Source organism: Lagenorhynchus albirostris, chromosome X (assembly GCF_949774975.1).
Source record: "Lagenorhynchus albirostris chromosome X, mLagAlb1.1, whole genome shotgun sequence".
In the NCBI taxonomy this organism is placed as follows: Eukaryota; Metazoa; Chordata; class Mammalia; order Artiodactyla; family Delphinidae; genus Lagenorhynchus; species Lagenorhynchus albirostris.
In genome coordinates, this window is record NC_083116.1 from 52,785,289 (window position 1) to 52,809,137 (window position 23,849).

The 23,849-nt window shown below is 36.1% G+C and overlaps 1 protein-coding gene across 6 annotated transcripts in view; it reads right to left on the bottom strand.

The window, feature by feature from the left end:
• PCDH11X (protocadherin 11 X-linked) overlaps positions 1 to 23,849 on the bottom strand; it is a 704,983-nt gene that overhangs the window by 373,619 nt on the left and 307,515 nt on the right. For 4 of the 6 annotated variants that reach the window (XM_060137157.1, XM_060137153.1, XM_060137152.1 and 1 more), the window contains exon 3: positions 22,990 to 23,070. The exons of the other annotated variants lie outside the window; for them this stretch is intronic. In XM_060137157.1, the coding sequence (XP_059993140.1) occupies positions 22,990 to 23,070 (81 nt within the window). The remainder of the gene's footprint in view (positions 1 to 22,989; positions 23,071 to 23,849) is intronic. 6 annotated transcript variants of the gene reach the window in all.

The window sequence follows — 23,849 nt, forward strand, 5'->3', positions numbered from 1 at the left end:
GGATAAAGAAGATGTGGCACATATATACAATGGAATATTACTCAGCCATAAAAAGAGACGAAATTGAGCTATTTGTAATGAGGTGGATAGACCTAGAGTCTGTCATACAGAGTGAAGTAAGTCAGAAAGAGAGAGACAAATACCGTATGCTAACACATATATATGGAATTTAAGAAAAAAAATGTCATGAAAAACCTAGGGGTAAAGCAGGAATAAAGACGCAGACCTCTTAGAGAACGGACTTGAGGTTATGGGGAGGGGGAAGGGTGAGCTGTGACAGGGCGAGAGAGAGTCATGGGCATATACACACTAACAAACGCAGTAAGGTAGATAGCTAGTGGGAAGCAGCTGCATGGCACAGGGATATTGGCTCGGTGCTTTGTGACAGCCTGGAGGGGTGGGATGGGGAGGGTGGGAGGGAGGGAGACGCAACAGGGAAGACATATGGGAACATATGTTTATGTATGACTGATTCACTTTGTTATAAAGCAGAAACTAACACACCATTGTAAAGCAATTATACTCCAATAAAGATGTAAAAAAAAAAAATATATCAGGAGCTGAGAAATACATATTACTGTAACTCATAGGTGTTTGAATTTTATAGTTAAGCAATAAAATTTGCTCTGACCTTGCATGACAAGTAAAACACAAAGAAACATCTAAGTTACTACCAGGCGTATGGCATGTTGTTCCAGGAATGTATGAATTGCATATTAAATTAATATTATACAGAATGTTACATAATACTTTCTATATTATTAAACAAATGAGAAAAGACAGTGTGCTACTAGGTACTAAGTATGACAATAAGAGAAATAAATAAGCAATCAATGAGGTCATAGTTTATTACCATAGTATAATATTACCAAATATAAGGAAGCAATCCACAGTATGAGTTATTTCTTAAGAAAGTTGAGGCACTAAGTGAGGTTTAGGGTGCAGGAAATCAGAAGAAGCAATGGGTAGGAATAGGTGAGGAGTTGAGATGGAGTCAAATTTTACTGCTGAACTATATTTAGGCCATGCCTGAATGTCAGGATGAGCAATCTTCCTCCTAGTTGTGAGTCTCTAAATTACACTGTCAACCTTGGGCTCGTTGTATATATATATATATATATATATATATATATATATATATATATATATATATATATATATATATATATGGCCTGGAAAAAAAATGAGTGAATATATGGATGCCACACACATGATGTTACTCGTTACATGTGTTTTTCCCCCAGGGGCAACAAAAGCATATTAATTGGCAAGTAGAGTTGTATGCACTACCTTTAGAGAGCTAAAAGTAAGACAGATATTCCATATTTCTAAGAATTTCAAAAGGAACATTTAAATATTTCATATACACAGGGCATTTGGGGTATCTTTCAAAATTTGGGAGAAGATGTAATCAACAAAGTTGCAGAGTGCACCATCTAGTGGTTCAGTGTAGTACATGACAATATCCTCTAGTGTTAGACTGCACAGGGTTCTTGTTTTGCAATTCTGTTTTATAGTTGTGTTATCCCTTCTCTTTGCTTCAGTTGCCACTAACCATTCTATTCCATTATTTTGAAGAGAAATGAACACAATCAGCATAGCTTTTATAATATCCACTGCCATAAATCTGTTCTATCATTGCTCATCTTAAACTACAGAAACTTTGCATCAGACACCTGATTCATGCAACAATAATGGCTGTGATATATATCATGGTCAAAGAATGGGTGAATCCCAAATGCAATCATCCATCTTTCCTCACAAAACTGATATTACATTTGGAGCACTATATGGACCTTTGCCCTCCTCATAGTTTCTCAAATCATCAAGTGTGTGGCCTACGTTGGAAGTTGGTCTGCATAGTCACATTTGACTGAAATGAGTCTTCTTTGTTTAATCCAGCCCAAAGGTGTACTCAATAGATTCATGATGGCCCCGTGAGCTTTTGCACAATAATACAGCATTATGGATTGTGACTTCCCATGGCCAAGTGGAATCCTTGGGGAGAAGTGTATCTTACTAGCCTATGTCCATAGAACTTAAAATTGACATATGTCTAGTTATTTCTTATTTTACATACATTTTCACACACCAGATGATCCTTTTTGTACTTGTAAGGTTCTCATTCAACTAATTATTAATGACTAAAGAACAGAAACCACATATTTAACTGTAGCAGTAAATCATTATATCTCTACACAACTGCAAAGGGCAAATACAAACATATTAAAGGCCCTGTGGCCTAATACAAACAATAAGCTTCCTAGCACTTGGTTTCCCTGAACCAGAATGGAATTTCCCCAGTTCACCCACCTAGCCTCCCACTGACATTTTTATTGCTGTTATTAGAATTGTTTGAAATAATGGGGGAAAAAAAGGGATGAAATTTTCAGGGATGTTCTTTCTTCCAGATGATCTGGAGTTGTTTTTCTTAGATCTTCAGCTATAGAATATCAAACATTACACAGAAGAGTTACAAATTATTTTAAATGAGTGGAATTTTTCCCCACTAACTTACTTTTTCAGTTAGTAAACAATGAAAAAGCTTATTTCTAATTCTCTTCTGGTACCTCAAAATGGGCACATTTGGGAAAACAAACGGAAAAATAAAATGCTCTTCTCTACTAAGACAGAATTAAGAGGGCTCTGACAGAAAGAGGATTCTGAGCCCTCTTTCCATTTCTACTATGGTCGAAGTTACCTATTATACATAGACAAATTCTCTACTAGAAGTGAAGTGTTTATTGAAAACTGCCTAAAGCTGCTGTCTTTCTTCTCCATAATCACAGATCTTAGTGGAGAACTGCAGTGATTCTACCGCTTATTCCCTGTTGCCACCTTCTGTACCTCCAAACTATATTCTATAGTTGTGGCAGATTGAAAATAAGAAGTCCCTGAAACAGTGACTAATGAACTTCATGGCCTTTCTGCACAGCCATATTCTCTTTTGGTAAGACTAGCAATGGAGAATCAAATTGGAATGTCCCTGCACTGTATGGCTTCTCTGGAATATTTGCTGACAGTGGCAGAACATTTGTCACTAGCTCTGGGAAGTTATAGAGCAACATCTTCCTGTTGTCTCTTTGTCACTGAAAAGTAAAGGAACAAGTTCCCTGGACACTAACTTGGTTGGTTGCTCTAGCAACATCCATATTCACCAAACTAAAATGACTTCTGGACAGAGAAGTGTGCCTGCCTTCCAACATGAGAGGTATATAAAAGCCTTATGCATAGACAGAGACGTTTTAGGACAAAATTGAGATATTAAAAACAAAAATAAGACAATGGGAGAACAACTTGAGTTCCAGGGGACACTGTGAGAGTACCTGTTCAGGCTGTCTTAAGGTTATGTTTTTACCTTCTCTGGTGTCCAAATTACAAGAAATAAAAGAGCTTTTATATATATATATATATATATATTTGTGTGTGTGTGTGTGTGTGTGTGTGTGTGTGTGTGTGTGGTACGCGGGCCTCTCACTGTTGTGGCCTCTCCCGTTGCGGAGCACAGGCTCCAGATGCGCAGGCTCAGCGGCCGTGGCTCATGGGCCTAGCCGCTCGGCGGCCTGTGGGATCTTCCCGGACCGGGGCATGAACCCGTGTCCCCTGCAATGGCAGGTGGACTCTCAACCACTGCGCCACCAGGGAAGCCCAGAGCTTATATTTTTTATACACGGATATTGCTCTAAAACAATTTTCCTTACACTTAAAATAGTTTTCAACTATTTTTAGCATAAGCATATTTCAGAATATGACCAAGATTTTTGTCTTACAAAAATGGGATATTCTCACTTTCAGATTATCCAAATTTTCTGTGATTGCCATCCATTGACTTTAATTACCCAGTGTGATCCACACAACATTAGTTCAAAGCAATAAAGTCATCAACATTTCTGGGGTTTTCAACTTGAAAATGGTTTTAATACACTTTTATAAGGTATTATAAACTGTGCCTAACTAGGCATTTGTGTTTTTTTAGAAGTCATTTCTTAGGGTGACCATAAACTATTTTTCAATAAAGCGAGATTGTAAAACAAAATCACATAATTTCATTCACTGACTGTATCAGAGCCTAGGCCTCATAGCAACTGAGGTCGTGCTCTGAGAAATAAGTAAGCTAACTTACAACTTCCTTCTTTTTTTATTTCAATTTATCCAGAATAAATATTAAAATCTGATTTTATACTTGTCAGTGGCCTGAATGGCTAATGACTTAATTATAAAATTGGAAAAACTATGATATAATTATACCCAGAAAAAACTTATGTCAACCCAGCCACTCCTCTGATATAAGCTAACAATTTATTTCAGGTGCTGTCATGAAAGTTTCAAGTCTAGAGTTTTTCTCCTCTCTCGGCTGTTAATGCATCCTGACATTATTAATGGCTCCCTTATGGAATTACACAGTAAGCTGAAAGCGCAACTCTCTAGGTGTTAGCATTTATATTTCAGAATCACTTAGCAGGGAAGAAAATAAATTTAAACTCTTCTGTGCCAAGCATTACTATCACTTGGTTATCTTTGGGAATTGTCTGAGAAGAAAAATGAGGCCTTGGCAAAACGAGGGGAGGCCTGATGGCTACTGCATGTTGTCCTTATGATCTGATTCCTTCCCCCACAGATGGCATTTTTGTTTCCCCTACTATGACTTTACTCACACTGTTGGTAATTTCCCCACTTTACAGCTCACTAGAATATTCTACTTTTTCTTTTTCTTCTATCCAAATCATACTCATCTCTGAAGGCCAGCTCCAATCTCATCTTTTCTAAGAAGCTTTACTGGGTAGTACAGCATATATCAGTCCCACTAGTCTGTAGCTCCTACAGAATCGAAATTCTGCAGTGCACAATTTTAGCACTTAAAGCAGATTTGTGATTTTTTTTTCCTTTTTTTTTTAATTGGACTAAAATTGCTTTACTATGTTGTGTTAGTTTCTGCTGTACAATGAAGTGAATCAGCTATATGCATACATATATCCCTTCCCTCTTGGACCTCCCTCCCACACCCCCCACATCCCACCCATCTAGGTCATCACAGAACACTGAGCTGAGCTCCCTGCACTCTCTTTCTCTTTTCTTCTCCCTCCATCCACTCTGTGAAATGAATATTTGGCCATGCTATCTGTATGTGCCCCACGAGTTTCTCAAACCACACACATGACGTTACTCGTGAGCCTCTACACAAGGCATTAACACCAGCCAGCCCTATTGAATTCGGCTACCTGGGGGCAGGGGGGTGGCTGGGGCAATAAATTCATCATCTCATTTCCTTCATCATCTCACCCCATTTCATTCCCTTCACAGTCACTTGCCCCAAATGAATAAAGATCTTGCACCAAAAAAAAAAATAAATAAATGTTTTGTTGAAACCCTTGGGGGAGTTTCGGTTTTTTGAGCACAAGTCACCCATTCTCCTTGCATGGCCCTGCAATAAACCTTTCTCTGCTCCAAACTCTGGCATTTCAGTTTGTTTGGCCTCACTGTGCAATGGGCAAACTTGCTCGGTAACATCCCCATCCAAGGCATAGGTTTGGAAGAAAGAAGTGGTCTTTGAATATCTGCATATCCTTTACCCTGTACAATGCACACCTGAAAATCTGATGAATCACTTTGGGCAAGATCTCTGTAATGATTGATAAAGTCTCAAGTAGTGAAGGTGTTAATCACCACTTTTCAGTGGGGAAAAAAAGGGCTATTACTAGTCCTTGAAGATAAATAGAGCAAGCAGCCCAGATAATATTCCTTTTTAGATGTTAAAAAATTAAAAGAAAATAGATTCAAGAAATAGTAACAGCTGCTGTTTTATTTATTTATGTATTTATATTTTTGGCTGCATTGGGTCTGTTGCTGCATGCGGGCTTTCTCTAGTTGCAGCGAGTGGGGGCTACTCTTCATTTTGTTGCGTGGGGTTCTCATTGTGGTGGCTTCTCTTGTTGTGGAGCATGGGCTCTAGGCGCACGGGTTTCTGTAGTTGTGGCACACGGGCTCAGTAGTGGTAGCTCTTGGGCTCTAGACCTCAGACTCGGTAGCTGTGGCACATGGGCTTTGTTGCTCCGCGGCATGTGGGATCTTCCCGGACCCGGGCTCGAACCTGTGTCCCCTGTATTGGCAGGTGGATACTTAACCACTGCGCCACCAGGGAAGTCCCAACAGCTGCTGTTTTAGAGCTTTGACTATCACTGGCCCAATTGTTTTATATGCATTGTTGAATTTGATCCTTCTAGCCCTATGCAGCAGGTATGCTATTATCATCTCCATTTTACGGATGAGAAAACCGAGACTTAGAGAAATTAACTAGTTTGTCCATTGCTGTGTAACTAGCAAAGACAAGATTCAAACTTCAGTGTGCCTGTTTACAAAGCCCATGTTTTTTAAGCATGAAGTATGCTTTATGGTCTCCCCAAAGTGAAACTGAATTCAGTGGAGAGGGAGTAAATGCAGAATTTCTGCTTTCAAATTTGAATATAAATAGATTCACAGGGGCAGACCTTAGAGATACCCTGCAGTCTCCCTGCCTGGATCATTTTCTTTCGGCAGTTTCAAAGCAGCCTCTGAATCCCCCATTTGAGTGTGACTTAAACCATTACCTTCTCATTTTGACATGTTTAGTAAAGGAGGAAAGAGAAACCAATGGAAGTCCTTTCTGCTAAATCCTTGTTTCATACTTAAGCTTCAAAGTTACTTGATCTAAGACTTAGTATGCACAAATTAGCTGACTGTATGTACCAAGGCTGATGAACTGAAGTCCCAAAGAAAAAATCAGGTCCTCAAATTTCTTAGTCATTGTTTAAGATGTCAAATGATTGAATAGCAGTGCCAGTTATGGGAGTGTCCAAACATGGTCTAGATATAAAATGTTTGAATTCATGTAGATTTCTTAGATTCTATGTCTACTGCTATTACTTTTATATTGTTACTTGAAGTTCTGTGCCTCTAGCAGAAAAGTTCAAGTTTACTTTTTTTATCTATTAAATAGCTTGATCTCAATAAAAAATAAAGGAAGGAGAGATCCACTAAAAGAAAAGTCTATTCTTAGTCCCTCCCATTGGGACAACATAAATTACTTCTTCAGTTACTGTTGTCTTCTGAATGTATCATTATTTAGTCTATCACTGAGCCCAGTTAGTACATATCTGGTAGCCTCTCCTTTAAAAAACAGTTCAACCTCAAGATTTTTAGATTAAGTACAGATTATTTAAATGCTCTTTGCACAAATCAAATTGTAGTATCTCTACAGTAAATTTCTTTAAATCCAATACATATTCACTTAACAAACTTCTTTTCCCCCTTCTATAGCATGAATCACAGGAATTTAACAATATGTAAAAGGAGTACCAGAGGTGACAAAACATGTTTGCTGCCTATTATATGCCCCTATATCATTATAAGACTAGTACCAATAGATAGTAACAGTACATCAAATAAATAATGAGTATTTCATTTTCTTATATATTGCCTGAACCCCAAAATTTAAACACCCATTTTCTCTGTCTTGCCAGGATTTTTAGTATTTTCTAAGTATCTGTTAGGGAACATGAAAAACATCTTTCACTTCCTTGAGGTCAGTAGATCATTCAGTTAATCAATACACATTTATTGCTTGAGTTTACAGGGTAATGGAAAACAATATGTTAGATTTTTTAACACAAGCTTCAATGTCCAACTAGCTAGCAGACACCAGAAAATAAAAATCTAGATCACCATGTTTTGGCTGTAGGTTGGTAAGGCTACATTCTCTTAAACACTGAGAACATCAAAATGGGAAGGTAAATAAATTGATAATTTTTCAGTAGCAGGTATAACATAGCTTTTCATGTCTCTTTTCAGTCAATTTCTATTTTATTTTATTATGGAATAATTTTTACTGTCTTGTTATAACTGCTTACTTACATGATTCACTTTCAAGGACACAATCTTTTTATAAAGTATATACATCTATTTTTAATTCTTTGATAGAGCAATGCTCTCCATGTTCATTGTTATAGGAATATGCTTGTTTCATTGTCTGAATTGTAATGATTAGCAGAATCTTTCTATAGGCTGTTACTGTATCTTAATAGTGTCTACACTACAGCGTCTACGAAAGTAGAAAAGTAAATGTGAAGCTGTCATGATCTGAATCATTAACGCCCCGCCCCCCACTAACACATTAGTTTCTCTCCCCAAGGAGTACAGAAACTCAGAAATACAACGATTTGAATTATAGATTTGATTTTTAAAGGTCCACGGTAATATTATTTAAGTTTTGGTGGCATTTCATCTTAAAAATACAGTGTGCAACCTTCAAGTCATGTTCAGAAGGATATAAAACAGACTAAACAATCACAAGGGGATTTTATTTCAATGAACAAAAGACACAGGTTCATTTATTAAAAATTAAAAAATAAAATAATATATGCCAGGAAGCCCAGCAGCATTAGGATTATTAGGCATAACCAGGAGCATTGTCACATTATCTTAGAGAATATATTTCTGAACAGAAAATAAACTTGAGTGAATACAAATGACTGTAATTTATTGAAATTTGCATCAAGTTTATAGATCTTGACATACTAAGTAATGCCAGGGGGGGAAAAAAATAGAAAGAAGAGCTAAAACTAGCATATTTCATAGGACCAATGCAGGGATCAGGTGTTACATTTGGCAATTAAATAAAAGAAACAGAGGAAAGCTGGGGAAAAGCCAAGGAGTAAAATTCAAATGCAGAAGTTCTAAGTGCACTCCTTGGAGGGAAGTTGATGTTATATGTGGGTCAGTGTGTATGAGAGAAAAGACAATAATATATACAGTCACTTGCAAACTTGCTGATGCTCAGAATGTATACTTTATTCACTATTAAAACTGAATGTGCTCTTAAATTATACTTACAGTATAGATTAACTGGGGGCATTTCCTGTCTGCTTCAAAAATTTCTTCTAAGGATTAAAATTTTTAAATACAGGCCACTTGAGAGTTCACCTGTTTTGGCATCTTTATCTCTTTAAGTTTTTATGTGCTTCCATGATAAAAGCTCAGAATCAAAATATTATAGGGCTTCCCTGGTGGCGCAGTGGTAGAGAGTCCACCTGCCAATGCAGGGGATACGGGTTCGTGCCCCGGTTCGGGAAGATCCCACATGCCGCGGAGCGGCTAGGCCCGTGGGCCATGGCCGCTGAGCCTGTGCGTCCGGAGCCTGTGCTCCGCAGCGGGAGAGACCACAGCAATGAGAGGCCCGCGTACTGCAAAAAGAAAAAAAAATTATAAATGACACAAGGGTGTATGTGTGCTTAATATTCCCAAAATGTTATTTGGAGTTCTTCTGCATTTGGGTTTCAACTAACCTTTCAGTTCCTGACAATCAAAAATGACTTTTGATCTTTAATCTGTTTCCCTCATGTACTCTTTCCCCCAAACGGAAGTTCTCAAGGTAATCCAGTTGAACCTAAAATTGATCCAATTCAAATTAAAATTTTTTCTGTTGATATTGAGGCAACTCTGTTAATCAGGGCATGCTATCTTCAGGAAGAGAAAAATATTGTAGAAAGAAACTATTATGTAAAACAGGAGATCTGGTTTCCAACTCTACCACTTACTACCTATGTGAGGTTGTGATATAATAACTATTACTGCTGATAAGGGTCTGCTGAATACAAATCACTGTGCTTTAAAAAAAATTAACAAATGTGTTATTGATCCTAATTCTACTCTTATTATCCTACTCTTTGAATTCCAGTTCCAACCAGAAATCATTCCTGATTTCAACTCCCAGTCGAATGCAATCATTTTTCCATGATCATAGTATTGTTACTTATTCAAGTATTTATCACCTATTTATTTCTATTTTATTTTATAATTAGTGGTTAGCACAGTTTTTCTTACTAGGCTGTAGGCTATTGGAAGACAGGGCCTGTATTATTTTTCTTTTTTCTTTTTCATGGTTTTATTTCCAGTGTTTGCCTCAGGACTTAGCACAAACTAAATACTCAATAAATGTTTTTTTGAATTATTGTGTTAAGTGACAATAAAGCAAGAAAGAAATAGTACGAATGGCTTACTTTGGAAAATATTAGACCAAGCAGAGAGAATGGGACATATGGCACAAATAATTTATTTACCTTCATTTAGAGCAAAATGCATTTTGTACAGGTGTAAATTATATTGCCTCAGAAGAGCTAACTCTCAAAGACGTTTTTATTAGAATATTAAAAGAAAAACTTTGCACTTGACATGTTGTAAAACTCCCTTTCAAACTAACAACAGAGCTTTAAAAGTTGTTGTAATAGAAAAAATATCAACAGAAGCCCAATATGTTTCTATGCTACGTATTGACAACAATGCCAAACTCTCAGAGGTGATGCAACGGAGAAGAGGAAGGGCAATTGTGTTGGTGGAGAACACCCACAGAATTCTCAGAGCACACTTGAGTAGCCAAGACATAACCATTTTAGACAGAGCAAAGGTAAATGATGCCTAGGGAGTGTGTTCTGTGATTAAGTACCACTTTTAAGGGGTTGCTGGAGTTGTTGTTCATTTAATTATTTTCTTGTATAAATACATGTATTAAACACTTCCAAGGATCAGAAAGTCTGCAATACTTTTTATCCTCCTTTTCCCATAAACATTCTCTACTACCATCTCCTTAGGGCATCAGTGAGAAGGCATGCTATGCTGGTCAAGTAACCTCAGTGTTGCCTTCAAGTATCATAAGCTGAAATAAGCACGACTGCCTCAAAGAAGAGTCAGCACAGACATGTGACTGAATATTCATCTTGCCTTAACTCTAAACATACCTCGATTAGATACTTCTTCACATTGTCCTATGGTCAATAGGGGAGGGAGGTTAGGGGCTGGGATGCAGAGGTGTTGCCATTCTTATTCCTTGCATCAGAACACTTGAGACGCTCCCTTACAACCAATTTTTTCTACACATGAAGGACACCTTAAACTTACACAAAATTACATGTCGGTTATATCTCAATAAAACTGAAAAACAATGGCCCAAGCGGTCCTCACGGTTATCTCTCATGGTCCAAATAACATGTGCATTAATGAGGCAAGGCAGATCACTAAATCCTCTCTTTGTGTACCTTCAGTACTTATGCCTAGCAAGCAGCTTCCCATTATTGTAAATACACAGAACGTAAAAGTAGCTTACGTATGAACAGATGCTTTAGAAATAATCCACCCTCAAAATTATTTTATGGACTATTTTAAGAGAACAGTTGATAGTATTGAGCAAATTACTTATAGTTGATTTTTCAAATGTAGCTTTAATTAGGATGTCAATTATTGAGGTCTCCTAGCGGCAGAGTTCATTTGATCATGTTTCAGATTTAGCCTCACGTACCAAGAACACTGATGGAATTCTGAAGAGCAGCAGTGATGATGGATAGAAAGTGAAACAGTCAGCTTTGCTTCTTGGGTCTCTTGTTCTATTAAGTCCTACCATTTGACCCCTTGCTAAAGAAGGGCAGAGTTTAATGAATTAGTGATTTTAGAGGCTAAGTAATTTTCCTCTTTAGAGACTTTAAAACAAAAATGGAAACCTCGCTGTGAGATGACACAGGTTGAAAGAGAGAGCAGCATGGACTTTTTGAGAATAAATGGATAAAGAAATAAACAAAGCTGCATTACATTATAAAACACTGATTTGTGGCCTGTTGTTCAATAGGTGAAGCACATATATACATACATACATATATAAAGATTAAATATATATTAATATATAATTTAATTAACATTGATTGAATATTTACTGTGTGCCAGGTATTGTACTAAGTACTTTATACAGGTTATGTATATAAACTAGATCAATTCCTGATAAAAGGGATGTATTAGTGTTGTCATGACAAATGATGAAAATAAAACTCTGAGCTATTAAATAGTTTGGCAAAGATTACATAACCAGTCAGTGGCAATGCTGGTATTTAAACCCAGACTTGATTCCAAAGTGCAAATTCTTATCCAACATGATATATTGCCTCTTCAAAAAAAGTGTAGGTGAATACCAGTGCTTAGGGGAGAGAAGAATGTTTTGCCTCACACCGGAAAACTATTACTGAATTCAAGATACTATACTAGGTATGGAGTCATGAGTTGAAAACCATCCCTGCTCTCAAAGAACTAACATTTAAATGGGAGAATAAGACATGGGCACAAATATTTGAAATGTAATTCTGTGTGTGATAAGAAGCCTTGAGAGGTACATACACAGTGCTATGGGAGCTCAGAGAATGAAGAGCTAATAGCCAGTTGGGTGGATGGAAAAGTATTTCACGTGGCACCTTAAAAGATGAGTACTATGCGAATGGTTAAGCACAGGAGGAGATAAGGGAGAAGCATTGTTTGGAAGGGGAGAAATAGATACAAATAAATAGGTAGGGAAGAATAAGAAAACTGAAGGAAGAGTAAAGAATATAGTTTGATTGGAACTTAAGGTAGGCATTGAGCAATGAGCCAGAAAGAAAAGTGTAGAAAGACCAGAGAGTATGGGCCAAAACATGGAAACCTGTGACTGTAACTAAACTTCTTTCTATAAGTAATGGGAGACATCTGAAGATTTTTAAAGTAGGACCCTCCATATGGACCTTCCAATCAGTATTGGAATTTAGGATGAAAAATATGGTAGGTCTTCGAGAATAGACAGATAGGAGAAATCTAGGAGAAGGGAGAGGAGATGGAGTTTTACAGCAGTAGTTCAGGTGATGTGTTTTTGCAGCCTTATCATAAAGAATATGTAGATGAAATATATTTGGAAACTCACTGATGAATTCTTTCTAAGGTAACTCAAATCTAATCAAAGATTTTTGGTAGAAACCTGGTGAGAGTTTCAATATGAGCACAAAGTCTTCTATTGCCCTACTCATTTTTCAATAACTTTAGTTAACAAAAAAGAGCTTTATATCATAGAGAATGGCTGACAACTGCAGAGGGGTCAGGATGTTCTACAATGTATGTTAATAGGAATTAGGAGCAGGAAATAACAGCAGGGGAGAAGGACTACCTACTGCAAAGTCAAAGAAAACAGAAAACAAACAAAACAAAAAGGAAAATCTTTAGTGTCAGAGGCATGCAAACTGCTAAATTGCTCTAGCATTGTTTCCCTGACATTCATTCAGGCACTAACGTTAAATGGAGCAATTTGACATTGTTGCATGTGAGACAGAATGAATTCTACACAAACAAGGCCTGGGATGACAGATTTACTATTCATATTGTTATCTGCCAAAATCGTGAGGTGAAATACTTCCACATCACATTAAGGAACTCCCTGCCATTATATATTCCTTTAAAATATACATATATATATATATATATATATATATATATATATATGTGTAATGAGGGTATTGGTTTACATCACATTTATGCTGGAAATCAACAATTGGTCTAATGATTAGGTCATAGAATAGACCTATGGATGAGATTTTGATAAAGTTTACTTTTGTTTTTACTAATTTTTAACTTAGCTCTAGATTATATCAGCAGGTATCAAAGTAACTTAGGGACCTTATGCACTTGTTACTATGAATCCGAGCAAACTCAGCAGTGTTTCCTCCAAGAGAATTTCTTTACTTTAATTTGCTTATATTAGTTTTAGATTAGCCAAAAGGAAGTATTTTAAGCATATAATTTCATGCTGATCTGAGAAACTGATATATAAAATTAAATCAACTGGAATTTTTTTCCTTTAAGGTATCTCCTATCAAAATGAAGAGACAGGGACATATGATGTCTCTGGCAATTATCTACTTTTCCTTTATATATACTTCTGAAGATTGTCAGCCCACTTAACTGTAGGAGGTGAATGCCAACTCTACCTTGGGCTTGAAATGATCTGCACCATATCTGGGAGTATTTTAAGATGCCCAGTCATTTCACTACCTAAGTGCAGAGTGTGGTGTGCTAGGGTAGGCCATGGAAACCTGAATGTCCATGTTTGTTAATGGCAGTTTCACTCGCCCAGCTCATATGCCTGGAATTTTCCCCAGCTTCTTGTTTTACTTTCTAATTTTTAGATGGGATTGGAAAAAAATAAAAAAGAATTGGATATCTGCATATTGAACATCTATTGGGTGCTTGCCTTAGAATATATTGTGTTAACTCTCATAGCAATTCTATAAGAATGATATAAATATCCTCATATTACAGATGTGGAAACAAATTCAAATACTTTGTCACTGGCCCCAGGCTTCACACATAGTTAATGGGAGAGCCATTGGCTGGAGTCTTACTACAAAGAGAACCCAATAATATGGTTGCCTGACCATGATTATCAGCACTGTTTAAATATCTTTTCTACAGAACCCCTCCCACTAGTTCAGGACCTTTGGTTTCTGAAAGTTAGTCCAAATTTATCATATTTCCCCTTGGGAATTCTAATTTGCTTGCTGACAGTTTTCCTGTGAGGATTGTACCCTTACCCTGAACGGTGCCCCCAACTCTAGCCCTACCTAATTTGATGTTTATTCCTCCCTCATGTGGCCTACTTTTAATTCCCAACATGCTTTATTCGTGAGCCCACATGATAGATAAACCAAGTGATGAGCTTTTAGCACTTTGATTTCAGTGTCATCAAAAAGGTTTCATCTGTGATTACAAATACAATTTATTTTGCTTGTGTGCTAGGCATTGCTAGAGGACTCATGTGCAGGCTGACAACTCATAATCCAGATTCCATGTAAAGAAATGATTAATATAGTAAAAGTAGGTTCATCCTTGATTTCTTCCTTATGTTTTGAAAATTGAGACCTATTTTTATTCCTATGAATTACTATTGTACCTAATGATATTTAAGGTCTATATTTATTTTCTACTTTAAAGCTTAATAACAAGTGGATATTAACATCATAGTTAGCAATTTCATTTCAAAACTGGTTGCCAATATTTTGTAGTCTAAGAGCTCCAGAAGAATGGTCCCCATCTGTTGCAGTGTGTATTCATCTGCTGTGGGTGCTCACAAGCCTTTTATCTGTGAACATGGCACAAATCTGCTATGCTGCTGAGATTCACACATAAGCCATGGAATCAGAGGGATGTCAGGTCACATGTAGGATGCATGTTCACTGAAGAGACATTCTCTGTGAATATAATAAGAACGGGAGGCAGTGTGCAGTTGGGGAAGAATCATGGACTTTAGAATCAGAACATTAAAGTTTGAATCCCCCTAACACTCGCTAGCTGCGCAAAATTAGGCGCATTATTCCACCTCTCTGAGCCCCAGTTTCCTCAACTAAGAAAAGCAGATATTATAGCTACACCTCAACAAAACTGCTGTAGAGACTGAAGAAAAGGAAATAATTACTGTGGAGCACCTAGCATGATGCTTTTAGTAGTCACTTAAAAATAAAAGTCATTAATGACTAAAAGTAAAGTACTCACACCACTAAAGGTCAAGGACAAAGGCTAAATCTTAGGAGTCTGGTCGGAGAACAATGTTGAGTAGTTTCCATATGTCTGAAAATAAACGTTATATATAATGTCACATCAAGGCATGTTGATTTCTTTTTAAATGAGGCTTCCTATTGTGTCAAGACTTACCTCTAAAGTTGGCTTAGCATTTTAAGGCCTTCCACAAAATAATCCTAGAAGATGAAAATAACTCTTAAAAATTCCCAGATTAAGCTTTGGAAAAATTCTGATCTCAGATTCTTGCATGATCATTAGCTTACATTCTCACAGAACATATACTTTTCTCTACAACATGAAGAAATCATAACAAGAAAAAAAACACATCTTGAATTTCCAGCCAAAAGATAAGTGCTTTGATCTTTGAGGAAAACATGAATTATGAAGTGTGTAGTTCAAAAAAAATTTTTTAAATAAGTGTATATCTTAAAAGCATTATCAAAAATATCATCTGATATGAAACCGAGGCTGGCAACTAACGGAAGTTAATGGTATGTGCACCTTGGAAAATGTTTTGTGGTTTCATGACCCCAATGAATTTTTTTCAAGATACTTTTGCTGCTAATGAAGAAACATTACAAGTGGCCCCACTGAGTAGACACATATTGAAATCAAAACAAAATGCTGCCTAAGTGTAGTCTAACATTTCATGATTTAATTATTCACAGTCTAGGAAGGCAGTTTTCTTGAATTATCTTTTTTTTTTTCCTTGCAAGAGAAGCAAAGACACTAGTGTTGACCCTTATCGTGAACATCTAAACTTTCCTTTGGAGTTCTATTTCAAAACAAAAAAACAATAATACTGTGCAGCTTATTCTATCAGTAGTTGTAGGCCATTTAGAATAGGAAGGAACTGTAAGAGCTGGTTTTACTTTACGAAAACTGATTTGCCAAAGAAAGCCCTGTGGATTTCCTAACCATGCTGTGGTAAAATGTAAGATTAGTGTAGCAATTCCTTCATCAAATGACTTTACTGTTAACATATCGAATTAGTGATCCTGTTAGCCACTATTCCAAGATTACAAGGTAATTCTTTAAAACCACGGGAATTCTCACACATTCTATTACTGTTAATTAGCATTTCTCATCCTGCAGAAAGATTTTCATTAAGGATTATCATTGTATTTAATATGTCTACAAATTGCATTTTTCTGATTACTTTTAAACCTCATATTCTTTATGATCCACACGTCTTATTGTTCTTTTATTTTCATTCCAGCATCATAACAAGGTCATCTTCCTTTATCATACGCAAATACAAGCAGGTGTTCTAGCTGAATAGAAAATTATGTTAGTTTAACACTAGAAAGAGACTCCTTTTAAAATATTTCTTGTCCCAGGGACCACCTTCCATTATTGCTGTTCATTCGTGGTGAGAAATTATTAAGCAGTTGTTACAAAGATGAGCTTTAGAGCCAGACCCAGGGAGTCTGCATCCTGTCTTTGGTACTTGCCATCATCTCTTGGTGCCCCAACTTCCTCATCTACAAAATAGGGTTAATGATAACAATAATAGGTTTAATAATAGTTATAAGTTTGTAATAAGAATTCAATGAGTTAATGTTTTAATTGCTTAAAAGACCACCTGATATGTAGTAAGTTTATACAGGTTTTGTTAAATAAAAGAAATAAATTCCATTGCCACATATGACTTCTGTCATCTTTCCAAAGTAAAAATTTGCTCTACATTTCTTATTTCTCTTGTATCCCTTCATAGTGTTTGCACTATTTCATTTACTTTCTGTGCCAGAGGTGAACTGTGTTCTTTGTAGGAGACATAAGTCACTAGCTGTGGGTGTTAAGGTTTGGGGAGTTAATGTCAAGCAGTGGGTCCATTCTCCACTCATATATTCTATAGCAGTTGCCTGATACTACTGTTCTAAGCTATTTATTTCTCAATGAATATAAGTCATGATCACAATACATCTGGATTTAATGAAGTACAGTGGCAGCCAAGTTAATGTCTGTATTCATAATCAGACTGTCTTCAGAATTGTTTCACAAACAAGGCCATTGTAATTGAAAGTCATAGAAAGTCACAGAAAGACTCCCCCCAGATATACTAGTTTTATTTTGTTTCAAGTTTTTGACAGAATGTTATTCAGTTTTAGACTTGCTAGCATACAGAGCATTGTAATTACTAAGAATCAAAGGCAGGGAAGGTGATTGGGGGCGGAGAATTTATTATGCAAGGGGAAAAGATCGAGTTATTATAGAATGCTGCATTACCAAAAAATAAGAATTTCACATGAACTGGCATATGTAAACAGCATGTGAAAAGCTGGTCAACAGCCATTTCCGAGTAGCTCTCTATTTCCCCTAATACTACACAAATGCTAGGAGGTTAGCTACAGTGAATGTTTATGACCCCATTGCTGTCCACCTCACATTGAAAAGCTGCTATGCATGATTTGATTCCTTTTCCAATGTTATTTAAAAATCACGTTAATTTAAAAAAATCTAACTTGGAACTTCAAGACATGCACCCCAGTTGTACACATATTTTCTAAAGATTCTAAGAAAACCGCTAAAGGAAATGGACTTACAAGGGTATTTCTTGTAAGGAAATGGACACTTTCATTTTGATTTTCTTTGGTCAAAGAATAAGTTGACCTATTTCATGGTTCACAAGTTACTTTAATTAGCTGAACAGTTGGCTTTTACAGCTAAGAACCATTCTGCTTTATGGGACACCATTGTAGTATTTGCTCATTTAAAAGAAATAAACCCTCCAAGTCACCATCTGTATCATGACTTTAATTGTCATCTGAATGGTAGAGGGAGGGATAATCAAAGAGTTTAAAGATTTCAATGGAGGAATAGAAATAATTTAATTGTCAGGTTACACTCTAGTTTCAGTAGTTTCTATTTTTAGATTGTTGCTTTCGAAATCCAACAAATGAGTATTGAATATCTTGCTAAATATAAGGAACCATAAAAGCTTATTCATAAAACACATATTTTCTTTAAATTTTTCAGAGGCAAACACAATGTTTACCAAAAACAAGGTTGGAAAGTCCCTATCTGTATCATATTCATGATAATTCTATGCAGTGCAATCCACCACTCTATGACACATCTTAAATTTCAATTGAAGTCTCAGGCAGTAAGGACAATCAAGGCTCTCAGATATCTAAAAGATTTACCTAATAAAAGAACCTCAAGCAAAATGAACCCACTACAGGGAAACCAGTTCAGTGCTTTGTGACCACCTAGAGGGGTGGGGCAGGGAGGGTGGGAGGGAGACGCAAGAGGGAGGGGATATGGGGATATATGTATGCATATAGCTGATCCACTTTGTTATACAGCAGAAACTAACACAACATTGTAAAGCAATTATACTCCAATAAAAATGTTTTTAAAAAAGAAATAATTGTGTCTCCAACAAGATTTTAAGTTCGTAAACAAACAAGAGAATCAGTAATCAGCAAGAAATTAGTAGAATTACTTATATTGCACTCCTTTTAGTAGAATACAACCAGGAGTAACTGGCTAGGTAAAAAATATTGCTCATAGAGCAATGTCTTATTCATAGAGGAACAGTGCTATAACAATGTCTAATTTCATCTGTCATCTAACTATTTATCCTAGTCCTATCTCTTGTCACATTAGTAGTTCAAATCTTTGGACCTTAAAGTACACATTTTAAAATTGTGTACTTTTCCTCAAAACAGCTATTCTGAAGACTGTATAGCCTCTTAATCAAGGATATAGATGTGGATTCTATCATCGTGTATTCTACATCCTCACCAATTTTCTTGAGACTGAATCAGAGGTGCAAGACCGGAAAGTCAGTTTGAAATTTGGCAAAACTTCGTGAATTCGGACTTGAGTAATTTAAAGCTAGTCACAATTTGGACAGCTCCTGGGTTGCAATGAACCTTTCTTTAATTAACCATTTCTTTCCACAGGGCATGTATTAATTATGTAACTCTTCCTAAAGAGCATAAATTAACACTGTAAAATATTGTAGGATGTTATTATTATAGAACACATGATTTCCATGAATTTCAGAAGCACTCGTCAAATAACAAAGGATAAGCAATGTGATTCTCTTCTCACTCCATTTGGGTTGTTTTTCTAATACTCTAGACATGCATTTATGTATCTACATTTTTAAAATTTATATCCTTTGTAACAAATAAATGACATTTGAAAATAACTGGATAGCCGATAATTTCTGGTTATTAACGTGGCACCCAAGGGGTCAAATTCAGGACCTCTATGTTATGGAAAACAGTAAGTAAACCAGCCACAGAATAATAAATGGCCAACAAATGTTTAGATTGGTCTCCTCACTTCATTTTTAAATTCCCCTTATGGCCTCTGAAGAAAACAAATTAGGTTGGATTTGTTAGTCACATTTTGAGCTGTCCTGATTGAAATGAGAAAAAGTGGATTCTTTAAGAATACTTTATAACATAATTTCCTTTAAAATTCAAACTGGTTTCTTTCAGGGAGGTCTTACTAAAATTTGCCTGATTAGCGTAAAATCAAATTGTCCTATATTATGCTAAACCTTAAATTTAAGTCATATTGTAAAACAGCAGTTCTCAATTTTTTTTCACTCCACGACCTCATGATTAGACAAACATCAGTGGAATAGATAACCATTTAGAAGAGGCATTTTGAAGAATACTTTTACCTTATGCAAAAAATAAACTACCTCCAATATTATTATCAAACTACACTAGGAAGAAATACGTATTTACTGTCATATTTTCACACTAGAGTCAAGCATAAAATCACCTAAAGAAACTTCATGGAATACATATTGAGAAATACATCTTAAGAATGTTTTTTAACTCTTCCAAAATATAGCAGAGGGAGGAACACTCCCAAACTCATTCTATGAGGCCACCATCACCTGATACCTAAACCAGACTAAGATGTCACAAAGAAAGAAAACTACAGGCCAATATCACTGATGAACATAGATGCAAAAATCCTCAACAAAATACTAGCAAACATAATCCAACAGCACATTAAAAGGATCATACACCATGATCAAGTGGGGTTTATCCCAGGAATGCAAGGATTCTTCAATATACGCAAATCAATCAACATGATACACCATATTAACAAATTGAAAGAGAAAAACCATATGATCATCTCAATAGAGGAGGAGAAAGCTTTCGACAAAATTCAGCACCCATTTACGATAAAACCCTGAAGAAAGTAGGCATAGAAAAACTTTCCTCAACATAATAAAGGCCATATATGACAAACCCACAGCCAACTTCGTCCTCAATGGTGAAAAACTGAAACCATTTCCACTAAGATCAGGAATGAGACAAGGTTGCCTACTCTCACCACTATTATTCAACATAGTTTTGGAAGTTTTAACTACAGCAATCAGAGAAGAAAAAGAAATAAAACAAATCCAAATCAGAAAAGAAAAAGTAAAGCTGTCACTGTTTGCAGATGACATGATACTATACATAGAGAATCATAAAGATGCTACCAGAAAACTACTAGAGCTAATGAATGAATTTGATAAAGTAGCAGGATACAAAATTAATGCACAGAAATCTCTTGCATTCCTATACACTAATGATGAAAAATCTGAAAGTGAAATTAAGGAAACACTCCCATTTACCATTGCAACAAAAAGAATAAAATATCTAGGAATAAACCTACGTAAGGAGACAAAAGACCTGTATGCAGAAAATTATAAGACACTGATGAAAGAAATTAAAGATGATACAAATAGATGGAGAGATATACCATGTTCTTGGATTGGAAGAATCAACATTGTGAAAATGACTGTACTACCCAAAGCAATCTACAGATTCAATGCAATCTCTATCAAACTAGCACTGGTATTTTTCACAGAACTAGAACAAAAAAATTCACAATTTGTATGGAAACACAAAAGACCCCGAATAGCCAAAGCAATCTTGAGAACGAAAAGTGGAGCTGGAGGAAGCAGGCTCCCTGACTTCAGACTATACTACAAAGCTACAGTAATCAAGACAGTATTGTACTGGCACAAAAACAGAAAGATAGATCAATGGAACAGGATAGAAAGCCCAGAGAGATATCCATGCACATATATCAGGTCACCTTATCTTTGATAAAGGAGGCAAGAATATACAGTGGAGAAAAGACAGCCTCTTCGATAAGTGGTGCTGGGAAAACTGGACAGGTACATGTAAAAGTATGAACTTAGAACACTCCCTAACACCATACACAAAAATAAACTCAGAATGGATTAAAGACCTAAATGTAAGGCCAGAAACTATCAAACTCTTAGAGGAAAACATAGGCAGAACACTCTATGACATAAATTACAGCAAGATCCTTTTTGACCCACCTCCTAGAGAAATGGAAATAAAAACAAAAATAAACAAATGGGACCTAATGAAACTTCAAAACTTTTGCACAGCAAAGGAAACCATAAACAAGACCAAAAGACAACCCTCAGAATGGGAGAAAATATTTTGCATTTGAAGCAAAAAATGATTAATCTCCAAGATTTACAAGCAGCTCATGCAGTTCAATAGCAAAAAAACAAACAACCCAATCCAAAAATGGGCAGAAGACCTAAATAGCCATTTCTCCAAAGAAGATATACAGACTACCAACAAACACATGAAAGAATGCTCAACATCATTAATCATTAGAGAAATGCAAATCAAAACTATAATGAGGTATCATCTCACACTGGTCAGATTGGCCATCATCAAAAAATCTAGAAACAATAAATGCTGGAGAGGGTGTGAAGAAAAGGGAACACTCTTGCACTGTTGGTGGGAATGTAAATTGATATAGCCACTATGGAGAAGAGTATGGACATTCCTTAAAAAAACTAAAAATAGAACTACCATACGACCCAGCAATCCCACTACTGGGCATATACCCTGAGAAAACCATAATTCAAAAAGAGTCATGTACCAAAATGTTCATTGCAGCTCTATTTACAATAGCCAGGACATGGAAGCAACCTTAGTGCCCTTCATTGGATGAATGGATAAAGAAGACGTGGCACATATATACAATGGAATATTACTCAGCCATAAAAAGAAATGAAATTGAGATATTTGTAGTGAGGTAGATTGACCTAGAGTCTGTCATACTGAGTGATGTAATTCAGAAAGAGAAAAACAAATACCGTATGCTAACACATATATATGGAATCTAAGGAAAAGAAAAAAAGGTCATGAAGAACCTAGGGGTAACACGGGAATAAAGACACAGACCTACTAGAGAATGGACTTGAGCATATGGGGAGGGGGAAGAGTAAGCTGGGACAAAGTGAGAGAGTAGCATGGACATATATACACTACCAAACGTAAAATAGATAGCTAGTGGGAAGCAGCCACATAGCACAGGGAGATGAGCTCGGTGGTTTGGGACCACCTAGAGAGGTGGGATATGGAGGGTGGGAGGGAGGGAGATGCAAGAGGGAAGAGGTGTGGGAGCATATGTATATGTATAACTGATTCACTTTGTTATAAAGCAGAAACTAACACACCATTGTAAGGCAATTATATTCCAATAAAAATGTTAAAAAATAAAAAAAATTAAAAATTTAAAAAAGAATGGTTTTTATACATTCATAAAAATCAAGTAAAGGGAAATATCAAGTGTTTCCTTTCATACCTGTGGTTGGGGATGAGTCCAGATCTCCACAGTAGTTGTCTCTTTCATGGGTGTGCGAGATCGTATAACCTCCTTCATTGGCTTTACAAGGGGAACAAAATAGAAGTATTTTTGTTTGTTAAATGTGGGAAACATAGTACAATGCACACATGCATCAAACACAGGTAAGTAAAATAGTGCCTGGGTAAATATCTCTTTCTAGACATTGTAGTTATTGAGGACTTACAATGTGATAGGCACACCTCTAGGTACTGGGAATAAACAAGAGACAAAAAAAAAAAAAAGAAATTCCTTTTCCGATGGAGCTTATAACCCAGTGTTACATTTAAGAGTTCCATTAAACATTTGAGTGCAATTGTGGAGGGCAGTTTAAAACATTTAAATGGCTGAAATTTAAGTTGGAGAGACTTTCAGTCCAATACTTTTACAACTCAATGGCTTCAACAGCTTGTATTTGCAAATTTACAGTGTCTGAAATTAAAATCTATCCTGTGCATGCCACCACATCACAAATTTGCTATCTATCATATAAAGATATTTAACAGTTGTTATAAATGCCAAAAAGCTTATGAACCAATATAGAGATACTAGCATACCAACCCAGAATAATTATCAAGATTTTGAAAAGATGATGTCTATATCCATTTTATTTTCTTCAGGACAGAGAGTATATTCTCTGTTTTAAAAAATATTGAATGTATACTCTACACATTTCTATGTATGTGATTTTAGTATATGGGGGAAAGGGTTTGGTTAAAAAGTTATCCTTTTATCTAGCCAAGGGAGAAATTTTTCAAGGAAGCTAAGAAAACCAAGTTGAGTGACTGTTGGAATCTCATGGGCTATAATAGCAGAACAGA